We start from the raw sequence: 25115 nt of genomic DNA on the forward strand, positions 1-25115 counted from the left end.
AGTAGTAGTAGTAGTAGCAGTAGTAGTAGTAGCAGTAGCAGTAGCAGTAGTAGTAGTAGCAGTAGTAGTAGCAGTAGTAGTAGCAGTAGTAGTAGTAGTAGTAGTAGTAGTAGTAGTAGTAGTAGTAATATTGCATTGCATCGCAGCCTTCCAATCAGCCTTGTCAATTATTCAGTCTCATCCGGTACGTCCACTTACCACTAGTTGGCAGCAGCTAATAATCACTGCAGGTACTTGACCTGTCATGTCACGTTGACCTGTCATGTCACGTTGACCTGTCATGTCACATTGACCTGTCATGTCACGTTGACCTGTGTTGTTTGGTTGTAATTGTTCCCACTTCCCAGTGTGTGCAAGCTGCTTTTGTGTATTTTTCTACTTGGCTGTGTATGCTGTTCATGCTTTGAAGTGCGATAATACACACTGACAAAAAAAAGAAGTAATCTTTTAAATAATTATGAATTATTAAAATGATGACGTCATGAACGGGCCCCCCCCCGATCCTTAAGGCCGCTCCTGCCTATGGTATACCTCATCTATACAGCATGCTCCTGCCTATGGTATACCTCATCTATACAGCATGCTCCTGCCTATGGTATACCTCATCTATACAGCATGCTCCTGCCTCTGGTAGACCTCATCTATACAGCATGCTCCTGCCTATGGTATACCTCATCTATACAGCATGCTGGTATACCTCATCTATACAGCATGCTCCTGCCTACCTCATCTATACAGCATGCTGGTATACCTCATCTATACAGCATGCTGGTATACCTCATCTATACAGCATGCTGGTATACCTCATCTATACAGCATGCTGGTATACCTCATCTATACAGCATGCTGGTATACCTCATCTATACAGCATGCTGGTATACCTCATCTATACAGCATGCTGGTATACCTCATCTATACAGCATGCTGGTATACCTCATCTATACAGCATGCTGGTATACCTCATCCATACAGCATGCTGGTATACCTCATCTATACAGCATGCTCCTGCCTACCTCATCTATACAGCATGCTGGTATACCTCATCTATACAGCATGCTGGTATACCTCATCTATACAGCATGCTCCTGCCTACCTCATCTATACAGCATGCTGGTATACCTCATCTATACAGCATGCTGGTATACCTCATCTATACAGCATGCTCCTGCCTACCTCATCTATACAGCATGCTGGTATACCTCATCTATACAGCATGCTGGTATACCTCATCTATACAGCATGCTGGTATACCTCATCTATACAGCATGCTCCTGCCTACCTCATCTATACAGCATGCTGGTATACCTCATCTATACAGCATGCTGGTATACCTCATCTATACAGCATGCTGGTATACCTCATCTATACAGCATGCTGGTATACCTCATCTATACAGCATGCTGGTATACCTCATCTATACAGCATGCTGGTATACCTCATCTATACAGCATGCTGGTATACCTCATCTATACAGCATGCTGGTATACCTCATCTATACAGCATGCTGGTATACCTCATCTATACAGCATGGAATTGTGGACAAAATCTTATCCAAGGATAACAAAATACTAAAGTTTTGGGTCTGAGAGGCATAATCTCTGATTATTCTGAGTAATCAGTTACTTAGTTACCTCTTCCAAAACAATGGCGTTGCTACAGTTACATTTAAGACCTATATATATATATATATATTTCCCTGTTCTTTCTGTTGCCACAAAGAAAGAAAAAAATAATCCATCTGATGCAGTTTCCTGAATGAATGAGCTTTCTGTCAATGGAGAAGCCGAGAGGCTGCGAGCAACAACCGTCGCGCCACACGCACATGAAAACCAGTGACCCGTGCGTTGCAGTCTGTGGTGATTGTAATGATGTAATGATTCTAATCTATCAATAGGTCACCACTTTTTGTGTGACACACATGGCTGGTCTCATAATGTAAATGGCTGGTCTTGTTTACATTCCGTCGAGGCACGTGGGTGAAATGACAGGTTGAGAGAAGACGGGACTGTTTATCCTTTATAGCAGGGGTTCTCAACCTGGGGGTCGCGACCCCTCAGGGGGTCCCGGAATATTTTTTTTTGGGGGGGGTCCCCACATTATTTTCATTTTTTTTTGCAACTGAATGGCTGGAAAATGGAAAGTTAGAGTTTACATAGTACACATAGTGCATGCATAAACTTTACTGATTATATCTGGTTTCAGTATTTATTCATGATGTATTTTTATCTATTATGAAGCTTATTGTAGTGGTCAATTTGTATTGGTGGTGTGGAGGGGTGCGGCCGGGGCAGGCGAGACATGGCCAAAGCATTTCCGGGGGTCCCCAGCCGAAAACGTTGGTCACACATTCAAAACAGAGACGAATGCATGTTCTGTCTCTGTTCTGGGGGGAGAGGGGGGGGGGGGGCTGTTCCAGCTATCTGTTCTGCCACCCTCCTCCCATCAAGCAAAACCACGTGACTCCCATTGAAAATGAATAGCGAGCTGCTCTGCACTCACTTCAGACGGGTCTGATTGTTTCCTCCTCGCGGGTGGGTTTTAACCCATTTAGATTATGTCGAAATTCTGGAAAATCTATGTTTCTGTGCTCAATATTTCATGTCAAGGACCCCCAAAAATGACATGTAATTGGCCACCGACCCCCATGTGAAAATATGTTGTTCCAGGGACCCCCCCCCCCCCCCCCCCCATGAAGCAAAGATTTGAGTTAAAAACGTTCGCTCTGAAAGAATATATATTCAAATATTTGCACCACATTTGCACGATTTTACAAAAATAGCAGATCTACAAGTTCATAGCGCGGCACCGAGTGCCGCGCTATGAACTTGTAGATCTGCTATTCTTCAATATTTAAAGTATAACAATGCTTTAAAACACCAAAAGGGGTTCCCGCCCAAAATGGGTTAATTGTCAGTAACGCAAAAATAACGCAAAAAAACGGTAATCTAACAAGTTCGTTTTCTCAGATGGTAATCTTGTAACCGTATTAAACACAATACTTTTTAATTGCGCTAATCCTGTTACCGTAAAAGGGAATACTTTGAAAACGTAACGGTATTCCCCAACACTGTAAATAATGGACCTTGATATGAAAGACACTGGAATAGAAGAACTGGGAAACTGTGCGGGAATGGGTTTTGGTCTTTTAAGCATTATGTTATACTTTAGCTATTGAAAAATAGCAGATCTACAAGCTCATAGCGCGCCACCGAGTGCCGCGCTACGAGCTTGTAGGTCTGCTATTTTTTTTAAATCTTGAAAATGTGGCTCAAATCTTTGAATATATATTCTTTCAGAGTGAACGTTTTAAACTCGTATCTTTGCTTCTGGGGGGGTCCCTGGAACAACATATTTTCAGATGGGGGTCAGTGGCCAATTACATATCATGTTTGGGGTCCTTGACATGAAATATTGAGCACCACTGATACAGAAACATGAGGTTTTTTTCAGAAAATTGTCACCATTTAGAAGACATTTTTTAAATTTCGACGTCACGCCTAAATGGGTTAAAACAGTGTTTTAGTGTGTTTAGAGTGTTCTCCCCCAGCTTATCCCCGTCCCCCATATCTATTCTCACTCTCTCAAACACTTTTACCACCATTATTTTGAACTTTAGCCAGGGCTGGACTGGCCACAGGACGTACCGGGGATATTCCCGGTGGGCCGCGACCGTAGGTGGCCGCCATGGAAAGGTCCGGGCGTGCTGCCATTCTGCCAGTAGGCGGCAGGCCACCAGGAAAGGTTGTGGGCGTGCTGCCATTCTGCCAGTGCCATCATGATCATTTCACTGTACCTGTTATCAGTGAGTGACAAATAAACCCTCTACAAAGGGTTGTGTAGTTGTCTGTTGGTTTGTATCATTTATGTTGTTCTGTAAAAGTGGTGGTATTAGGGCTTGTTTGTTTGTGTGTGCCTCGACGGAGCGGGCGGTAGAGTTTCTGCTATCTGCGTGCTGGTTGTGGTGGGCTGGTCTGGGCCTAATTCACGCGGACATTTTTGTCCCAGTCCAGCCCTGACTTTAGCTATTGAAAAATAGCAGATATACAAGCATTATATGCCTTTTGATGCGGAAGGTTGCGGGTTCGAACCCTGCCCGGGGTCGATGTCAGCATAGAGGGCATGCGGTCGCAACGGGTTCCTAACGACAAATCAAAATGTGTTTAGATCTGAACCAAGCGTCTGAAGCCTCTCCGGACGTATAAACAAATCCATACAAGCTATTTACGAGTAAATCTGATCGCGAAAATCTGTGCAAATCTTTGAATATATATTCTTTCACAGCGAACGTTTTAAACTCGTATCTTTGCTTCTGGGGGGGTCCCTGGAACAACATATTTTCAGATGGGGGTCGGTCGGTGGCCAATTACATTGCAATTTTTGGGGGTCCTTGACATGAAATAGTTTTGAGAACCGCTGACATCTGGTTAGGATGCATCTCGGGCGTCTCCCTAGGGAGGTCCTCGAGACACGTCCCACTGGGAGGAGACCCCCGGGGCAGACCAAGGATCACGTCCCACTGGGAGGAGACCCCCGGGGCAGACCAAGGATCACGTCCCACTGGGAGGAGACCCTCGGGGCAGACCAAGGATCACGTCCCACTGGGAGGAGACCCAGATGGAGGGATCACATCGACACACTATAGCCTTGGAACGCCTCGGGATCCCCCAGGAGAAATTCAGTTACTAACTAGACATGTGCCCGTCAGCCACCGGCCTACTTGGGAACGATGCAACTTGGGGAACCTCATATTAATACCCGTTTTCATAGCACCCGTTTTAACTATCTGTCTGTGTCCCACATGGAGATCTCTGTATCTTTATGTCTGCCTGTGTGAAGAGTGCAAACTGACAGTGAAAAGTGGACTGTAAGTAATCAAATGGCCGGTTTGGGGTTGCCATGGCAATCAATTGGCTGAGGCAGAGGCTGGAAATTGCACAGGTGAGGGGACATGGCCTCATTAGGTCCACTGGCAGAGCCTGACCAGAGCCTTTTGTGGTGTTTCTGGACAACGGTGTATGCCAACGACTCGAGGCCGGGCATTGCACTCCCTGTGGTGGTGTGGAACGCTAGCCTGGCTAATAAACCAGACTCAAATCACACTGTCGTGTGGTATTTGAGTCTGGAGATGCTGTGTATGGATCTTGTTTCCCGGGGGGCGGGTTCAAACATTTTCTCTTTGACGCAATTGGTCAGAGCTACTGTCAGTCAAAGGTCTCAAGCATTGAACGTCACTGTACCAAAGCCCGCCCATATTGCATACCGTTTGGCCACACCAGTTATCTGGTGTAGGAAATGGGCGTACAATTGAACCTCTCCAGACCGTAATCCGCCGGCAGGCAATTTTTTTTTTGCCAACGGCTGATTCGGTCTGGCTTATTAGCCAGGCTAGTGGAACGCGTGTGTCGAATTTGAAGTCGGCGTGGCAAACGGTTCTCGAGTTACGTGCATTACAACCGTACACACACACACACACACACACACACACACACACACGCACACGCACACGCACACGCACAGACACACACAGACAGAGACGTGGCACATTTAGAAGTCTGGAGCTCTCTGGTGGAGCTGTTGCCCCCAGCGACCCGACTACGGATAAGCGGTTGAAGATGGATGGAATAGAAGAATCATTGACATACTGTAGAAGCATCAGTTTTTCAGAAAACTGTCAGGATGTAGAAGACATTGTTTTGTAGAATCAGGTATTCTCACTGGGTTTTAATCCATTCTGAACGGGAACCCCTTTTGGTGTTTAAAGCATTATATGTTACACTTTAGCTATTGGAAAATAGCAGATCTACAAGCTCGTAGCGCGGCACCGAGTGCCGCGCTATGAGCTTGTAGGTCTGCTATTTTTTTTAAATCGTGAAAATGCGGCACGAATCTTTGAATATATATTCTATCAGAGCGAATATTTTTAACTCAAATCTTTGCCTCTGAGAGGTTCCTGCATATTTTCAGATGGGGGTCGGTGGACAATTACATATAATGTTGGGGGTCCTTGACATGAAATATTGAGCACCACTGATATAGAAACATAGGTATTTCAGACATGTTTTTATTTTCGACGTCAGGCCTAAATGGTTTAATCCAGGCTGTACGTGTTTCTACTCCAGCCATACATCCAGTCTCCTGTCTGCTCTCACGTAGCAGGAGGATTACTGAGGAGGAAAAGTTTATCAGCACAATGATGAAATTAGCATGCACACCCATCTCTCTGTAGCCCCTCCCTCCCTCCCTCCCTCCCTCCCTTCAACCCCTATACCCGCGCACGCACGCACGCACGCACGCACGCACGTACAGCAGTGGGGCAGTGAGCAACCACCCGCTCTGTCACTCCTTCCCTCCCCTCTCTGTCTATCAGCTTCTCTCTCTCTCTCTCTCTCTCTCTCTCTCTCTCTCTCTCTCTCTCTCTCTGTCTCTCTCTCTCTCTCTCTCTCTCTCTCTCTCTCTGTCTCTCTCTTTCTCTCTCTCTCTCATCCTATAGCACACATCTCCCCCTGAATCCTCTCCTCTCCTCTCCTCTCCTCTCCTCTCCTCTCCTCTCCTCTCCTCTCCTCTCCTCTCCTCTCCTCTCCTCCCTCCCCATTAATTTCATTCTGTGCGTGCGTTGTGGGGGGGGGGGGGGGATGGGGGGGCAGGTCGGGCGATATTTCCCCCGACACCTCCTAATATGGTTTGGGGGAAAGAGTAAGAGTTGCATTTGGAGAGTTTCTCTTTTTTTTACTGGAGAGAGTTTTTATAATTAACTGAGTGACGTCTCAGGAGGGCATCGACTTGTTTCTGCGTTAAATATGGAGATGACAGCTCTTTATTATGAGGAGGGATAAAGTCTGCACTCTGATCTAGTCTGATTGGGCTTCGGCGACGTTACACTTTGTTATTAACACATTCTGGGCGGGAACCCCTTTTGGTGTTAGCATTATGTTATGCTTTAGCTATTGAAAAATAGCAGATCTACAAGCTCATAGCGCGCCACTCGGTGGCGCGCTATGAGCTGGTAGATCTGCTATTTTTCAGCTTGTGGGTCTGATATTTTTTTTAAATCGCGAAAATGTGGCACAAATCTTTGAATGTATTCTTTCAGAGTGAACGTTTTAACTCAAATCTTTGCTTCTGGGGAGTCCCTGGAACTGAACATTTTCAGATGGGGGTCCACGGTCAAATACAGTTAATTCTGGGGCTCCTTGACATGAAAAAGGTTGAGAACGACTGACATTAGAAACATAGGGTTTTAACCCTGTGAGAACCACTGACATAGAAACATAGTGTTTTAACCCTGTGAGAACGACTGACGTAGAAACATAGGGTTTTAACCCTGTGAGAACGACTGACATAGAAACATAGGGTTTTAACCCTGTGAGAACGACTGACATAGAAACATAGGGTTTTAACCCTGTGAGAACGACTGACATAGAAACATAGGGTTTTAACCCTGTGAGAACGACTGACATAGAAACATAGGGTTTTAACCCTGTGAGAACGACTGACATAGAAACATAGGGTTTTAACCCTGTGAGAACGACTGACATAGAAACATAGGGTTTAACCCTGTGAGAACGACTGACATAGAAACATAGGGTTTTAACCCTGTGAGAACGACTGACATTAGAAACATAGGGTTTAACCCTGTGAGAACGACTGACATTAGAAACATAGGGTTTTTGTGAAAACTGTCATGATTTACATGATTTTTAGAATCGACATCAGGTCTAAATGGTTTAAGAAACACTTTTTTGGGGAGTATTTTTTCTTGTTGTTGTTGTAAATCCCTCTTCCTTTCCTTCCACACACACACACACACACACACGCACACACGCACACACGCACACACACACGCACACAGTGGGGTCTTGATGAGCATTGAGTCAGACAGTGGTGCCGCCGTACAGCGGAACCATCCATCAAACGACTGTACGTTCCCACAGACTCCCCGAATAGATTTTACAAAATGAAAGCCAATGAGTGATGTGACTGTATACTGTAGTGATGTGACTGTCTACTGTACGGCTGTGACTGTACACTGTACGGCTGCTTGACTGATACGGACTGGCTATTTGTTAACCCATTCTAGGCGGGAACCCCTTTTGGTGTTAGCATTATGTTATGCTTTAGCTATTGAAAAATAGCAGATCTACAAGCTCATAGCGCGCCACCGAGTGGCGCGCTACGAGCTTGTAGGTCTGCTATTTTTGAAAAGTCGAAGAACGACTGACATAGAAACATAGCTTTTTCAGAAAACTGTCAGGATGTAGAAGACATTTTTAGAATCTGATCTCAGGTCTCAGTGTCTTAACTCCTGCAAAAACATGTCAGCAAGAAATACATATACTGTACATCAGCGCTGTCCGTCCGTCCGGCAGAAAGCAGCTACGCTAACTTATTTTTCTTCTTGTTTTTCCATTTGTTTTTCATACAATGTATTGATTGATTGATTTAAAACGTTATTTCACAGTATGCCGAATGGGTACATTTCAAAGTCAATACAGTCAAAGTCAATACTTGACTTTGTGGACGATCCATGCAAGCATTGCACTTATTTATTTACAACAGGGTCCAGCATTTTCAATTAATCAGAAAACATCAAGCCGGACCTCACATTTGAGGTCCTGGGATAGGCTAGGCTAGGCTAAACTTCGGCTCGCTTGAGCCATTGAGTTATAATTAAGGGACCAAGAAGTCACAAAGTGACTTTTGTGTTTTTTTTCCTTCTTCTTCTTCTTCTTCTTCCGCCAAAAATATCTGTTCTGGCTGAACCGTGCAGTCGTTTTTTGCGAAACGCGGTAATCTGGTAGAGGGCCATGCCAAACGGTGACTATGCGAAGCCCATGACGATTGGCCAGATGGTGGCACTATAGCGCTCAATTGAAAATGCTAACTTTGAACGTGCATAGCTCATGAACCGTTTGACCGTTGGCAATGACACTTTGATACACATATGTGTCTCCTCATGCCGAACAACTTTCGTGTTCTGACTTTTGACCTCTGACCTTTAGATCACCCGCCATTTTGAATTATATGAAATACAGTTAAAATGTATCTCCTCCCAGGATCTTTGATCAAAATGCACACAAACGTCTACACGTGAACTTTGGACCTATACGGACAACAAATCATAGTACATTTTGTTTAAGTGAAAAAATGAAGTTTTTATGAGCCAATGAAAATTGCTGGTTTGTGAAAATTCTTCTTCTGCCTCTAATACATACATGCAGCGTCATATGCTTTTGCAACTGTACAGTATGGTAGAGGGTCATGCCAAATAGCACTGAAAGTGTACAAAGAGAAGTTTGTACGTGAAAACACACTGTAGTAATGGATAAAGACCAGGACAGTTGTTACCAAAAATACTGGATGATGTTACTGTTTAGAATGAGTCAACTGACTGTGTCTGCATAGCTCAGTCGGTAGAGCTCTCACCTTTGGACCACAGGGTCACTGGTTCAAATCCAGGTAGTGACAACTCAGCCTGTGATTCTTATTTGTGCATATTGCGTATTGTCTTCTTTCTTGGTCCCGCCTTATCGCTGCTTGCAGCTATATTTGCACTTCCTGCAGTCTGCTGGGTGCTTCCTGCAGTCTGCTGGGTGCTTCCTGCAGTCTGCTGGGTGCTTCCTGCAGTCTGCTGGGTGCTTCAACGCAACTTCTATTGAAAGGAATAGGGTGGGGGCGGGACTAACGCTCCGGTACGGTCTCTATCCTTGTATTACTCTATGGAAAACACCCTTTATGTCTGCGTGTTGGTTAAAACACTAAAATTAACCAATGAAAAGCATTAAAAAGTGCTTCTGAGAAAACCAGCCAACTCCATTGGACCCTCAAACTGTCTGCCAACCAGAGGCGTATCTACAATAAGGCGAGGGCAGGCGTCCGCCTGTCCAAATCCATTTCTGGCCTGGCCAAAATCCATACACTGAGAAAAAAGAGAGGACAAAAACAAGACCTGAGAACTATTAGTGGACAGCTGATTGGCCGTTGCGGTAGAGCGCGACCCTCAATCACCCATTGGAATGTAAATGCATGCCTTTCAGCCTTTGTATCCTACTGTCTGGCAGGTATATCTTTGTATCCTACTGTCTGGCAGGGGCGACTGTGGCTCAAGAGGTAGAGCAGGTCGTCCAATGATCCATGGGTCGGCGGTTCGAATCCCGGCTCCTCCTGGCTACATGTCGAAGTGTCCTTGGGCAAGACACTGAACCCCAAATTGCTCCCGATGTGCTGGTTGGTACCTTGCATGGCTTCCGCCGCAATCGGTGTATGAATGTGTGTGTGAATGGGTGAATGTAATGCACAATCTATGTAAAGCGCCTTGGATAAAGGCGCTATATAAATGCACCATTTACCATTTACCATTTATATCCTACTGTCTGGCAGGTATATCTTTGTATCCTACTGTCTGGCAGGTATATCTCTTTGTATCCTACTGTCTGGCAGGTATATCTCTTTGAAAACCTTTAGTGCTACGATTGTGCGCGGGGAGACGGTAATTAACACATCTGGCCTGCCCAAAATGTAATTCCTGGATACGCCACTGCTGCTAACGCAGCGAACTCCACCACCTCTCCCACTCTGCATGCAAGTATCTGACAAAGTCACAATACCAACTTTGATGAGGCAGTGTTGCTTTGCTTAAAACATTTTTTTGGTGGAAAACCTTCACATTTAATGTGAAGGTTTTCTTCATCTCCTGAAAGAAATACATTTTTCATCTCCTGAAAAATGTACATTTTGGAGTTAGCTCATGGTTTCTGGCCCTAAAGCAGAGATATATACGTGCTTGTGAGCGCGTGCGTGCGTGCGTGCGTGCGTGCGTGCGTGCGTGCGTGCGTGCACGTGTGTGCATGCAGTACCACTGCACATGACGTTCACTGTTAAGATGTCAGTGTTTCCTCCCCATGCACACACACACACACACACACACACACACACACAATTTAGGCACACACAATTTAGACACACACACACACACACACACACACACACACACACACACACACACACACACACACCGTTCCATCTCAGGATGGGATCCTATAGCTTTATAGGAGATAGAAAGGAGCCGGTCCCGCCCACTCACCCTGACATGTCACCACTCCAGCTTTTTACGACTCCTTTGAGGAACATTTTGAGGAGATTGATCAAAGTGTGACTGTGACAACGCTTCTGGGAGGTGGGGAGGGGGGGTGGAGGGTGGTTTGGGTTGGGGTTTCTGGTGATATGTGTACTCCCCCCCCCCCCCCCTCCTCCTCCACTTCGGGGGTTTGGGTACAGTCGACTGTGTGAGGAGGTTTGAGGTGTAACTCTTCTGGGGTTTGGAAAGGAGCTCATAAAGGACTTTAGATGAATCCACAGTGTCTCGTTTAGGTTGAGGAGGAGGAGGGGGAGGGGGAGGAGGAGGAGGAGGAGGAGGAGGGGGGGAGGAGGAGGAGGGGGGGGGGTCCCTGGAACAACATATTTTCAGATGGGGGTCGGCGGCCAATTACATATAATTTTTGGGGTCCTTGACATGAAATATCGAGCACCACTGATACACAGTAGAAACATGAGGTATTTCAGAAAACTGTCAGGATTTTGAACATATTTTTTTAAATTTCGACGTCAGGCCTAAATGGGTTGGTGTGGATCTCGGGAGGATCCACGGGGTGTGGTTGGATCTGGGGACTTCCATGTCGTAATCGTTGGCCAGAACTGTGACAACATCGGTAATCTGTGATGTCATCAGTCTATCTGTGATGTCATCGGTCATCTGTGACGTCAGTCGTCTCTGACACATGGATGTTGCCGGGCAGAACAGTGCTGTTTTAGATCAGGGAGTTATACGACATCTCTGTTCACTTCCCGGGGCTCCAGTCCAATGGCGGCTCTTCTACATAGACTTCTATTGGTGAAGAGTGACAATGTCCTGGAAGTTGACTCAGGCAACAGCCCGGCCTTAAATCCCTTTATTTTAGATAGTTTTTTTTAGTAATAGTGCAACATAAACATTACAGAGACTTTAGTTGTTAGTACTGTACAATACTTTAAAACAGTTGGCATGTTTTGCTCTCACTGAAAACAATGTATTTCAATTCAATTCAATTCAATTTCAATTTAAAGGGCTTTATTGGCATGAGAAAACATACGTTTACATTGCCAAAGCAGAAAGCACAATACAACAATACAGCAATACAATCAAAACAAAAAAGATGTACATTTGAACGTCAGAATCTTCAATAGATCAATTTCTATATTGTACCAAGATCACTGGATGTAGGTATAGTGCAGGAATATACACAATGATTAGTCTTTAGAGTGGTTGTGTTCCGTTTGATATCCTTCTCCTATCACAGCAACTCACGAATCTTGCTGCTGTTTTTGCACATCTACATTGTAGATATGGGAGTTTTTTGTCATTGGTCATGTTTTCATATTTCATACTCCAGCTTGTTACACTCTGAACACGCTTGAGCGCTGCTTTCTGCCCCCTCAATGACACCACTGTAGAATAGGAGAGTCTACACACCACTCGGGCAGGAGCGCCTGCCACTGTTTATTGTAGTGCTACAGTGTCCCCCCCCCCCCCCCCCCCCCGATTCAGTCCGGTGAACCAGTCCCCATGCATGTAAAGTTGTCTGAGCGAGGTCCCGCAGTCTGAACTTTGACTGTACTAGACCTTACCCCTTCTGAATATACAGTATGAACCCCAAATGATGTACAGTGTGGGTAATGTGATGTCATAGATCACATTACTGATTGGGAGGGAATTGTCCTGTCTCGCTATAGCGCACGTAGGCTACGCTATCGCAAATATAGCAGATGTATCCCCCAAAAGCATGTTTTTGCAATAAACGTTGTAAAATTCCGCATTTGCGGCACCCCCTATGGATGAAAATGGAATTGATTTGGGCTCTCTGTTGATTAAAGCACCCTCGACATGTGAATTAAATGTGGGGTGGACATTCCGTTGGTGAATTGTGTCATTTTGTGTGAAACAGGCCCCTCCCACTAACATTGGAAGCCGATGACAGCCGAACGATACGGACTATGACAGTTCTGCCTGTGGTGTTGTAATGGGATCGGTCCAGAGATCATGTTTACCGATGTTTGTGAGATTTGCACAAAAGCTGTAGGTGGAAGAGCAAAAAGTGTGTTTTGAAGAAAAGTCAAAATGGCGGAAAATCTATTCTGACGCGAATGGGCGTGGCCTATATGGGGAGATGCGGAATGACCCAAGGAATCCAGGGAAAGTTAAATTTAGATTTTACAACCTACTGTACGGTTCAAGAGTTATAAGGTGAAATGTAAAGTGGGCTGTTATAGCGCCACCATGAGGCCGACTGATGTAATTATTTATTACATACATTTTAATAATTATTATGAACCTCCCCTCCAAGTGTTGTGACTGTAGCTCCGACCGGTTTCTGAGAGAAAAATACTTGATGTGAGTTTTCGCATTTTCCCATGTAAGTCGATGGGACATTTTAATTCACTAATAAATAAATTATTAATTCATAATTTGTTCAATTGAAAAAAAGGCTTTGTTTACGCCCTCCGTAATATTATGGTCAATGCCTGTGTGAAAAGTGGGAGCGATTGGTTCAGCCAATGAGGAGCTACGACAGTGTTTCAGACATTCATTCATTCAGACATTGAGTGAATTATAGTATGATATGATGGAAAGGAGAAAGGAGCCAGTTTAGGTGGTTCGGGGCATCTGGTTAGGATGCCTCTCGGGCGTCTCCCTAGGGAGGTCCTCGACACACGTCCCACTGGGAGGAGACCCCGGGGCATCTGGTTAGGAGGCCTCTCGGGCGTCTCCCTAGGGAGGTCCTCGACGCACGTCCCACTGGGAGGAGACCCCGGGGCAGACCAAGGCGCAGTTGGAGGAAACACATTGACCAACTGGCCTTGGAACGTCTCGGGATCCCCCAGGAGGAAGTCACTAATGTTGCTCTGGAGAGGGATGTCTGGAGCACTCTGGTGGAGCTGTTGCCCCCGTGACCCGACTACGGATAAGCGGTTGAAGATGGATGGATGGATGGATGGATAGTATGATGATATGATGATGATAGACTATAGTCTATAGCTATTTTCAGCATGCAACCAAGTGTAAAATGACTTGTCTTTTACTTATACTGGATCTCTTGTCCACTATAGTCCCTTCCTAACATTTTAGTCTAGTTTTTATTTGTTGACGAAATTGTCAATGCATTTAGTCTTAGTTTTAGTCACCATAGCTTAGTTTTCATTTAGTTTTCGACGAACATTATTTTGTCGTGAAAGGCAGTCGAGGACATCAACACTGCCATGTGTCCCTTTATATCCATGACTCTGTGCTTCTCTAATGAGGAGCGCTCGTTTCGTGTCTCAGAAGAAGAATCCTCTAGTGCCAAGGTCACTCGTTAAAATACCACATGGTCTCCATAGAAGAGGTCAGGGAATGAACGAACGCACACGCTGCTCTGATGTGGGCTTTTTTTGATCATCTCTCTGTGTGTGTGTGTGTGTGTGTGTGTGTGTGTGTGTGTGTGTGTGTGTGTCTGTCTGTGTGTGCATTCATATGCATGCCTACATGCTTGCATAGTGTGCTGTGTAAGGGTGCCTGTGCGTGCGTGTGTGCGTGCGTGCGTGCGTGCGTGCGTGCGTGCGTGCGTGCGTGCGTGCGTGCGTGCGTGTGCGTTCGTCCGTGCAAGCAACGGACTTGTTTGATGTGGTGGTTTTGGTACATTTCAAAGGCGAAGCTCTGATGAGAATTCTTCAGATGAGAAGGGGAGGGGAGTGGAAGGGGGGGGGGGGTGGAGTGGAGGGGAGGGTGGGGGAGTGGAGGGGAGGGGAGGGGAGTGGAGTGGAGGGGGGGTTATAGCCGGGAGGGGTGGGGTTTAAACACTGATTGGCATTCATAGCGGAGAGGCTGGGGCAGCGCGCGCTAAAAAAGAAATTAGGCTTTAACTAAGCTGCACCATTCAGCTGTTTAACGAAAGCCGCTGCACCGTTCAGCTGTTTGAAATTCTGTCTTCTCAGGCCTTCTATTAATAAATGCATAATTGATTAGGGTGGAGAATACGTGCCTGAGCACACTCCCCCACTGACACGCACACACGCATGCACGCACGCACGGACATGCACGCACGCACGCGCTCATACATGCATATAGATTGTGCGCTGCATGCAATCTTAAATCTCTCTTCATGTCTCTTTGCCGTGACTTTTTCCCCCTACCTTGTTATCTCTCACTTTGGAAATGGTTCCTTCTTGTTCTTCTTCGTGCCTCTCTCTCTCTCTCTCGCCCCTCCTCGATCGCTCTCTTTTTGGTCTGCCCGAATGGTGCTCTCTCTCTCTCTCTCTCTCTCTCTCTCTCTCTCTCTCTCTCTCTCTCTCTCTCTCTCTCTCTCTCTCTCTGTGTCTCTCGCCCTGAGGCCCTCAGGTTCACAGGTATGATCCCAGAGGGAGTTCTGATGAGTGGACGGACGCCCTCTATCTACTCTATTGCTTATCAATAACCTTTGAGTGCTCTCTCTCTCTCTCTCTCTCTCTCTCTCTCTCTCTCTCTGCACACCCGCTGGGCTTGCACATGCACGCACACACACACGCACAAGGATGTTCATATAGGGCTGTAACCTCTCTGTTCTCTGTATCGCCGTGCGACAGACAGACAGACAGACAGACAGACAGACAGACAGACAGACAGACAGACAGACAGACAGCGCCACATAGATGAGAGGGCTTCAGTCCAATGGAGGCTCTCCTACATAGACTTCTATTGGTCACTTCATGGGGCTTCAGTCCAATGGAGGCTCTTCTATATAGACTTCTATTGGTCAATTCATGGGGCTTCACTCCAATGGCAGCTCTCCTACATAGACTTCTATTGGTGAAGAGTGACAATGGCCTGGACTGGAAGTTAGTAGCATGCACTGGACTCATCAGACAACAGCCCAGCTTTAACTCATATACTGCCACCTGCTGGACGCACAGCCAACCTCAGACTGCCGAGGCGATTTAAGGGCTGCACATGCAGGACCCATATCCTGTTTTGGGAGTCCATCTTAATGCTAAATAAATAGCGTCAATGCTAGCGAGCTACAATGAAGCCATCCTTGCTCTAGAAAGCGCCAATGTTTCCATCTAGACCACCAGATAATCAGCAAAGACCTCCGAACATCGCACGTTTTATCCAAACCATGGAGAGCTCCGTAGATTATTCAGCTTTTTAGTCGGCCTGTATAATATGGGAGGTGGACGGGAGTGCTGTTGCACAACCCGGTCTAGGATCGCTAAAGAAGGAAAGGCCAAACCAAAATAATAATGAAAAAATAGAAATCAGCGATCCGGTTTGATATCAATAATAAAGCTTATCAGACGGAGCATTCCGCCAGAAGCAGTTGCCGGTTGGATTCCTTCTGGCGGAACGTTACGTCACAAGCAGTAAGTCTGTTAATGATCTTAAATTCCTTTATTTTAGATATTTTTTTAGTAATAGTACAACATAAACATTACAGAGACTTTAGTTGTCATGTTGAGCACATGCAATTGCTGATATTTGTGCCGCTCTCATTGGAATTTGAAAACAATGTATTTCAAACTCCAGCTTGTCCCTCTCCATGCTGGGCTGCATGGACATCGCTCCAGCGTTGTCTGACCCCTCAATGACGCAACTCTCCTTCGATGGCTCATATGCTTCGCAAGGAATCTCTCTGGAGAGTTGATTTTAAAATTCTATTGTTTGTTTTTAAATCTATAATTGGTCTGGCTCCTCTATATCTGTCTGACCTTATTGAGGTCTATACTCCCCCAAGGTCACTGCGGTCTGAGGGCCAGCTGAATCTCAGGGTCACAAAGAAGACCCGCTTAAAGTCCAGAGGCGACCGAGCCTTTTCTGTTGTAGCCCCCAAATGATGGAACGCGCTCCCCTCCCACGTCAAATTGGCCCCTTCCATCGAGACCTTTAAATCTCGCCTAAAGACCCACCTCTATACCTTGGCTTTTAACCGGGAGGCATACTATGGTCCGACGGAGCATTGGTTCGACATGCCTCCGCACCTCGGACTAGCGCCTGCTCCCGTGCTTGCGGTTATGGTTAGGTTAGGGTTTGAGGTGGGTTGTCGTGTTTCGGACCAATGACTAGTCGGACCAAACACATGCACTACTTTTAACCCTGCTTGAGTTTCTTCGGTCCTTGTAAACGTTTTGTTTCACTGTGACGCTGTTGCGTCTTGTACTGTTCTGTGATGTGTCTCAGTTGTTTTCACTGTTCCTACTTTGTATTCTCGCTGTAGTTGTTCTGTGTGGTAGTTCTGTGTGGTAGCCCTGTAGTTGTTCTGTGTGGTAGCTCTGTAGTTGTTCTGTGTGGTAGCTCTGTAGTTGTTCTGTGTGGTAGTTCTGTGTGGTAGCTCTGTAGTTGTTCTGTGTGGTAGTTCTGTGTGGTAGCCCTGTAGTTGTTCTGTGTGGTAGTTCTGTGTGGTAGCCCTGTAGTTGTTCTGTGTGGTAGCTCTGTAGTTGTTCTGTGTGGTAGTTCTGTGTGGTAGCTCTGTAGTTGTTCTGTGTGGTAGCTCTGTAGTTGTTCTGTGTGGTAGCTCTGTAGTTGTTCTGTGTGGTAGTTCTGTGTGGTAGCTCTGTAGTTGTTCTGTGTGGTAGTTCTGTGTGGTAGCTCTGTAGTTGTTCTGTGTGGTAGTTCTGTAGTTGTTCTGTGTGGTAGTTCTGTGTGGTAGCTCTAGTGTTGTTGTTCTGTGTGGTAGTTCTGTGTGGTAGCTCTGTAGTTGTTCTGTGTGGTAGTTCTGTGTGGTAGCTCTAGTGCTGTTGTTCTGTGTGGTAGCTCTAGTGTTGTTGTTCTGTGTGGTAGCTCTAGTGTTGTTGTTCTGTGTGGTAGCTCTAGTGTTGTTGTTCTGTGTGGTAGCTCTGTAGTTGTTCTGTGTGGTAGTTCTGTGTGGTAGCTCTAGTGTTGTTGTTCTGTGTGGTAGCTCTGTAGTTGTTCTGTGTGGTAGTTCTGTGTGGTAGCTCTAGTGTTGTTGTTCTGTGTGGTAGCTCTAGTGTTGTTGTTCTGTGTGGTAGCTCTAGTGTTGTTGTTCTGTGTGGTAGCTCTAGTGTTGTTGTTCTGTGTGGTAGCTCTAGTATTGTTGTTCTGTGTGGTAGCTCTAGTGTTGTTGTTCTGTGTGGTAGCTCTAGTGTTGTTGTTCTGTGTGGTAGCTCTAGTGTTGTTGTTCTGTGTGGTAGCTCTAGTGTTGTTGTTCTGTGTGGTAGCTCTAGTGTTGTTGTTCTGTGTGGTAGCTCTAGTGCTGTTGTTCTGTGTGGTAGCTCTAGTGTTGTTGTTCTGTGTGGTAGCTCTAGTGTTGTTGTTCTGTGTGGTAGCTCTAGTGTTGTTGTTCTGTGTGGTAGCTCTAGTGTTGTTGTTCTGTGTGGTAGCTCTAGTGTTGTTGTTCTGTGTGGTAGCTCTAGTGTTGTTGTTCTGTGTGGTAGCTCTAGTGTTGTTGTTCTGTGTGGTAGCTCTAGTGTTGTTGTTCTGTGTGGTAGCTCTAGTGTTGTTGTTCTGTGTGGTAGCTCTAGTGTTGTTGTTCTGTGTGGTAGCTCTAGTGTTGTTGTTCTGTGTGGTAGCTCTAGTGTTGTTGTTCTGTGTGGTAGCTCTAGTGTTGTTGTTCTGTGTGGTAGCTCTAGTGTTGTTGTTCTGTGTGGTAGCTCTAGTGTTGTTGTTCTGTGTGGTAGCTCTAGTGTTGTTGTTCTGTGTGGTAGCTCTAGTGTTGTTGTTCTGTGTGGTAGCTCTAGTGTTGTTGTTCTGTGTGGTAGCTCTAGTGTTGTTGTTCTGTGTGGTAGCTCTAGTGTTGTTGTTCTGTGTGGTAGCTCTAGTGTTGTTGTTCTGTGTGGTAGCTCTAGTGTTGTTGTTCTGTGTGGTAGCTCTAGTGTTGTTGTTCTGTGTGGTAGCTCTAGTGTTGTTGTTCTGTGTTGGTAGCTCTAGTGTTGTTGTTCTGTGTGGTAGCTCTAGTGCTGTTGTTCTGTGTGGTAGCTCTAGTGTTGTTGTTCTGTGTGGTAGCTCTAGTGTTGTTGTTCTGTGTGGTAGCTCTAGTGTTGTTGTTCTGTGTGGTAGCTCTAGTGTTGTTGTTCTGTGTGGTAGCTCTGTTGTTGTTCTGTGTGGTAGCTCTAGTGTATTTGTTTTTATTTTCTCCTGTACAGCACTTTGTAAACCCTGAGTTTTGAAACGTGCTATATATAAATATATATAAATAAAGTGGATTGGATTGGATTGGAGAGCTTCATGCCTACTCTCGGGAAGCACACGCCATACATAGCCGAAGGAGGCGTGTGTGTAGAGGCCTATACTACTATGTACGTATGTCAAAGCAAGACATTCACAGGTGGAAATAATGACATTAACGAGGGCTGCGTTGCATTTAGTTGAGCCAATAGAGAGTATGCTTATGCTTAAAGTGAGCGGCACATCGAGTGGCAAATCGAGTGGCAAAGCAACAGGCAAAGTGAGTTTAATGTTGTTTAATGCAATCGGATAAGACTTTTCTGTGTGGATGTATGGGCTGTCCAGGCCAGAAAGTAGTTTTTTGCCACTCAGTAGGCGTTCCTGCATAACTTCCTGGTTTGATGATGATGTCACGCGCATACCCTCTATTCTGGTGCTCTGATCTGGCATGGCACAGGCTCACCCATTGACACGGCTTAACTGGGACACTGAAATCAATACATTTTGACCTTGTGAAATGGGACATTCTGCACAATAAGGTACTTTTTTGATGCTGACTTTTTTGATACTTTTGTACTTTTACTCAAGTTCATCTGGAAGACGGGACTTCTACTTATAGTAACATCAGGTGACAGTATAAGGTCACCTGATGAGGGGCCAGTCATGGCCGAAACGTCATGTTTATATTATGTAAAAGAACAAAAGCACTGTGGAGCAGAAGCTTCTGCCTTCCCTTCCTTCTTCACAATTCATTGAACGTCCCATAGCTCTAATGCACTGGCAGCAACGGCATTATGGCTATGGACCAGAGATAATCAACCCTTAAGCACCAGTAGGTTATACTCATCAAGACCATGCAATGGAGCCAGCAGGCTCTACTGGAGCCTGTTATAGCCTGTGGCTGTTGGCCCTGCATGTCCCTTCATCTCTGGGTCTTGGAGGCTCTACTGTTGGCCCTGCATGTCCCTTCATCTCTGGGGCTTGGAGGCTCTACTGTTGGCCCTGCAATTCCCTTCGTCTCTGGGTCTTGGAGGCTCTACTGTTGGCCCTGCATGTCCCTTCATCTCTGGGTCTTGGAGGCTCTACTGTTGGCCCTGCATGTCCCTTCGTCTCTGGGTCTTGGAGGCTCTACTGGAGCCTGTTATAGCCTGTGGCTGTTGGCCCTGCATGTCCCTTCATCTCTGGGTCTGTTGGCCCTGCATGTCCCTTCATCTCTGGGTCTTGGAGGCTCTACTGGAGCCTGTTATAGCCTGTGGCTGTTGGCCCTGCATGTCCCTTCATCTCTGGGTCTTGGAGGCTCTACTGGAGCCTGTTATAGCCTGTGGCTGTTGGCCCTGCATGTCCCTTCATCTCTGGGTCCTGGAGGCTCTACTAGAGCCTGTTATAGCCTGTGGCTGTTGGCCCTGCATGTCCCTTCATCTCTGGGTCTTGGAGGCTCTACTGGAGCCTGTTAGAGCCTGTGGCTGTTGGCCCTGCATGTCCCTTCATCTCTGGGTCTTGGAGGCTCTACTGGAGCCTGTTATAGCCTGTGGCTGTTGGCCCTGCATGTCCCTTCATCTCTGGGTCCTGGAGGCTCTACTAGAGCCTGTTATAGCCTGTGGCTGTTGGCCCTGCATGTCCCTTCATCTCTGGGTCTTGGAGGCTCTACTGGAGCCTGTTAGAGCCTGTGGCTGTTGGCCCTGCATGTCCCTTCATCTCTGGGTCTTGGAGGCTCTACTGGAGCCTGTTATAGCCTGTGGCTGTTGGCCCTGCATGTCCCTTCATCTCTGGGTCTGTTGGCCCTGCATGTCCCTTCATCTCTGGGTCTGTTGGCCCTGCATGTCCCTTCATCTCTGGGTCTTGGAGGCTCTACTGGAGCCTGTTAGAGCCTGTGGCTGTTGGCCCTGCATGTCCCTTCATCTCTGGGTCTTGGAGGCTCTACTGGAGCCTAGTATAGCCTGTGGCTGTTGGCCCTGCATGTCCCTTCATCTCTGGGTCTTGGAGGCTCTACTGGAGCCTGTTAGAGCCTGTGGCTGTTGGCCCTGCATGTCCCTTCATCTCTGGGTCTTGGACCATGCATGCATCGATACATGTTAATAAGACACGGCCGTTTGAATTTCATTCGTAAATCAATCTTCATTGATTACTTTATTTTTGGCTGGACTTTCCGAATCAATCGACGCTTTTAAAATGCAAACGGCAACAGAATGTTGAACCAAAGGGAAAACAACTGCAACTAGAAAAAAGGCAAAATGTTTAGGAGTAATATAATTTGTGTGTGTGTGTGTGTGTGTGTGTGTGTGTGTGTGTGTGTGTGTGTGTGTGTGTGTGTGTGTGTGTGTGTGTGTGTGTGTGTGTGTGTGTGTGTGACACGGCTTGGCCACCATGAGGCTGATTTGAAAACTGTCAAGTGGCATTTCTTCCTCAGCCTAGTGGGAATATGCCTGCACAGTTTCACCGCAATCGGACGCTGTGTTGAGTAGTTGTGGCGATTTGTACAAAACGGGTACAAAGCGGGCTACTCCTGAAAAGTTTAGAAGCCAATCGCAGGCAATGAAGGTGGATTATGAGAAATCAAACAAACCCGTCTTGATCACATGACTATGGAGAGCATGTGTACCGATTTGCGTGAAATTTGGATAACATCTGAAGGATTAATATTAGAAAATGTGTTTTACATATGTCGGCCTCCTGGTGGCGCTATAAAGAGCAGATGTGAAAAAGGTTTTTCCTTGGCCTCTAGGGAGTTGGCATACAAAGTTATCCACAAATCCGTGCAGTTGGAGGTAAAAACACTTTTCGGCCAGTTATAGCGCCACCATGAGGCTGAGTTGAAAATGTTCACGTGGCATTTCTTCCTCGGCCTAGTGGGAATGTGCGTGTGCAATTTCACGGAAATCACACCATGTGTTCATGATTTGCAGCATTTTGTTTGAAACTGAGCACTCCTGCGAACTTTGGAAGCCAATCTTAGCCAATCAGGATGGAGTCTGAGAAATCTGAAAGACACGTTTCGTTGAATGGCTCTAGAGAGACTGTGTACCAATTTGTGTGATGTTTGGACAAAATCTGTAGGTGTACTGTCCAAAAACTTGTTTTGCACAAAGCGGCCTCCTGGTGGCGCTATAACAGGCCATTCTGGACATTTTGGGGCAGAGGTTCATCGTTGGCATCCAGGGAGTTTGTGTGCAAAATTTGGCATCGACCGGGTTAACGGTGCCGGAGATTAGCTGTTCACAGACGGACGGACACACGGACGGACGGACACACGGACGGACACACGGACGGACGGACGGAGTGCAAAACATACTCTCTCCCCATGCCTTCGGACTGGTGGAGACAATAATAGAGAAAATACATCATAAATGAATACTGAAACCAGATATGATCATTAAGGAAAGTTTATGCAATGCACCACGTAAACTCACGTAAACTCACGTAAACTCACGTAAACTCTTAATTTACATTTTCAAAAAAAAAAAGAAAAAAATAGTTTTGTTTTTGTTTTTTTGTAAATAATTTGGGGACCCCCCAAAATGATTTGGCAACCCCCACGAGGGGTCGCGACCCACGGGTTGAGAACCCCTGCTTTGGAGGACTGTGTGGGGAAAAAAACTACATTAACCATTAAACATTGAGTTATTGGAGGCACTGTGCTCAGTGTGCTGTATGGTGAACCTCTCTCCTCTGTTGGTCTGAAGATGAGCCAGGCCACTGTGCTGTAGTGCTGTAGGGGCGGCTGTGGCTCAGGAGGTAGAGCAGGTCGTCCAATGATCCCTGGGTCGGCGGTTCAAATCCCGGCTCCTCCTCCTGTCCTTGGGCAAGACACTGAACCCTACATTGTGTCGACTGTTCGCCGCTTCACCTCCCAATGTATGAATGAATGGACCGTTGTAAAGCGCTTTGAGTAAGCACGTATAGTGCATAGAAAAGCATAAAAATGCAATCCATGTGCCGTGCGGTACGGTACGGTACGGTGCCGTGCCGTGCCGTGCCGTACCGTGACCTTCTCTCCTCTGTCTCCAGATGAGCCTGTACTGTAACCTTCTCTCCTCTGTCTCCAGATGAGCCTGGCCAGCTGAAGATCTACCTTCCCAAGAAGCTGTTGGAGTGTTTGCCCAAATGTTCCTCTCTGCCCAAGGAGCGCCACCGCTGGAACACCAATGAGGTAAGAGACGCACACACACACACGCACACAGTACACACGCACACGTGCACTCGCGTGCATGCATAGTCTGTGAAAACCACAATCAACCATGTCTAGCCCTGCTGCATTCTGTTGAGAAGATGTACAAGCCTCACACACATCGTGACTGTTCGGATCATTTTCAAGAAGACAGTAGCAGTATAGTAGTATTGGTAAACTGGTGTCGATGCTGTATTATAACTCATTTAGCTGGAGACCCCCTGGAACCCCCTCCTCAAGTACCCCTGGGGGTCCCCAGACCCCCCTGGAACCCCCTCCTACATCTGGGGGTCCCCAGACCCCCCTGGTAACCCCCTCCTCCTCCAGTACCTCTGGGGGTCCCCCAGACCCCCCTGGAACCCCCTCCTCCTCCAGTACCCCTGGGGGTCCCCAGAGCCCCCTGGAACCCCCTCCTCCTCCAGTACCCCTGGGGGTCCCCAGACCCCCCTGGAACCCCCCCCCCCCCCCCCCCCCCCACCCTCCTCCTCCAGTACCTCTGGGGGTCCCCAGACCCTCCTGGAACACAGTCGCTTGTAGCAGAAGACAGAGGATGATGCAGTAGTATTACATATTCACACTGCTTGGTGATATTTGCAGCAGAAAGAAAACAAACAACAACAAAATAAATAATAAATAAAGACAGCCCTGTGGTCAGTAAGATAAAGAGCAGTGTTATATGTGTGAAACTGGTGTTGTTGCTATGCAACCATTTAAAGCCCATTAAAAGTATATGTGGCACCTTTGTTGCTCGCCGTTTGATTTTGCTTTGTGTGTGAGAATGCTGGTCTTTATGCTGTGGCCATGCTGGTTAGACACCAGGGAGAGATGAACTGATATCCATGTCTCTGGAGACGCCAGGGAGAGATGAACTGATATCCATGTCTCTGGAGACGCCAGGGAGAGATGAACTGATATCAATGCGGTAACAACCAGAACCTTTCTACAAATGTCTTCTAAAAAACTGTGTCTGTCAGTCGTTCTCAAACATTTTCATGTCAAGGACCCCCCAAATTATATGTAATTGGCCATCATCTGAAAATATGTTGTTCCAGGGACCCCCCCAGAAGATTTGTGCCACATGTTCACGATTTTTCAAAAATCAATAGCTAAATTATAACGTAATGCTTCAAACACCAAGGGGTTCCCGCCAAGAAAGGGTGGACTCTAAACTCCACGTCTTTCCTCGGGAGCGAGAAGGAATGGTCCACGATGTCGCGCTTGATTCGGGTCATTGTCGCCGACGTCACTCGCTGAAATATAGCTCTGCAAGCTCACGATGCGTGTAGCATGTCTGAGCTTGTATATCTGCTATTTCCAGCATGTCTGAGCTTGTATATCTGCTATTTCCAGCATGTCTGAGCTTGTACATCTGCTATTTCCAGCATGTCTGAGCTTGTACATCTGCTATTTCCAGCATGTCTGAGCTTGTACATCTGCTATTTCCAGCATGTCTGAGCTTGTACATCTGCTATTTCCAGGGAATGACGCATGACACGGCAACGGAGGGTCAAAGTCTGTCTTTAGGCGGCAAAAAAACAGCAAAGATTTGCATGCGTTAATTCGCCCACACGGCATAAAGTTCAGCATCAACTCTGCAAAGCTAACGGCTCGATCGGCAGCCGTGTGAACTAAGTACATTTCAAGTACACAATGTTGAGGTATTGTTACTTTATTGGAGTATTCTAAAAATGTCAGTACTTTTACTTCTACTCCACTACATCGCAGAGACAAATATTGGGCTTTGACTCCACTGCAATTATTTGAAAACTTTAGTTACATGTTGCC

The 25115-nt window shown here is 46.4% G+C and overlaps 1 protein-coding gene across 1 annotated transcript in view; it reads left to right on the forward strand.

The window, feature by feature from the left end:
- The window catches only part of LOC306928722 (calmodulin-binding transcription activator 1-like), a gene marked incomplete at both ends in the record, with an annotated part of 178994 nt that overhangs the window by 10961 nt on the left and 142918 nt on the right, over nt 1–25115 (forward strand). Inside the window, one exon of the mRNA XM_079508992.1 lies at nt 23209–23356. Within this exon, the coding sequence (XP_079365118.1) occupies nt 23209–23356 (148 nt within the window). The remainder of the gene's footprint in view (nt 1–23208; nt 23357–25115) is intronic.

This window comes from Electrona antarctica (genome assembly GCF_951216825.1).
Source record: "Electrona antarctica genome assembly, chromosome: 8".
Lineage (NCBI taxonomy): Eukaryota > Metazoa > Chordata > Actinopteri > Myctophiformes > Myctophidae > Electrona > Electrona antarctica.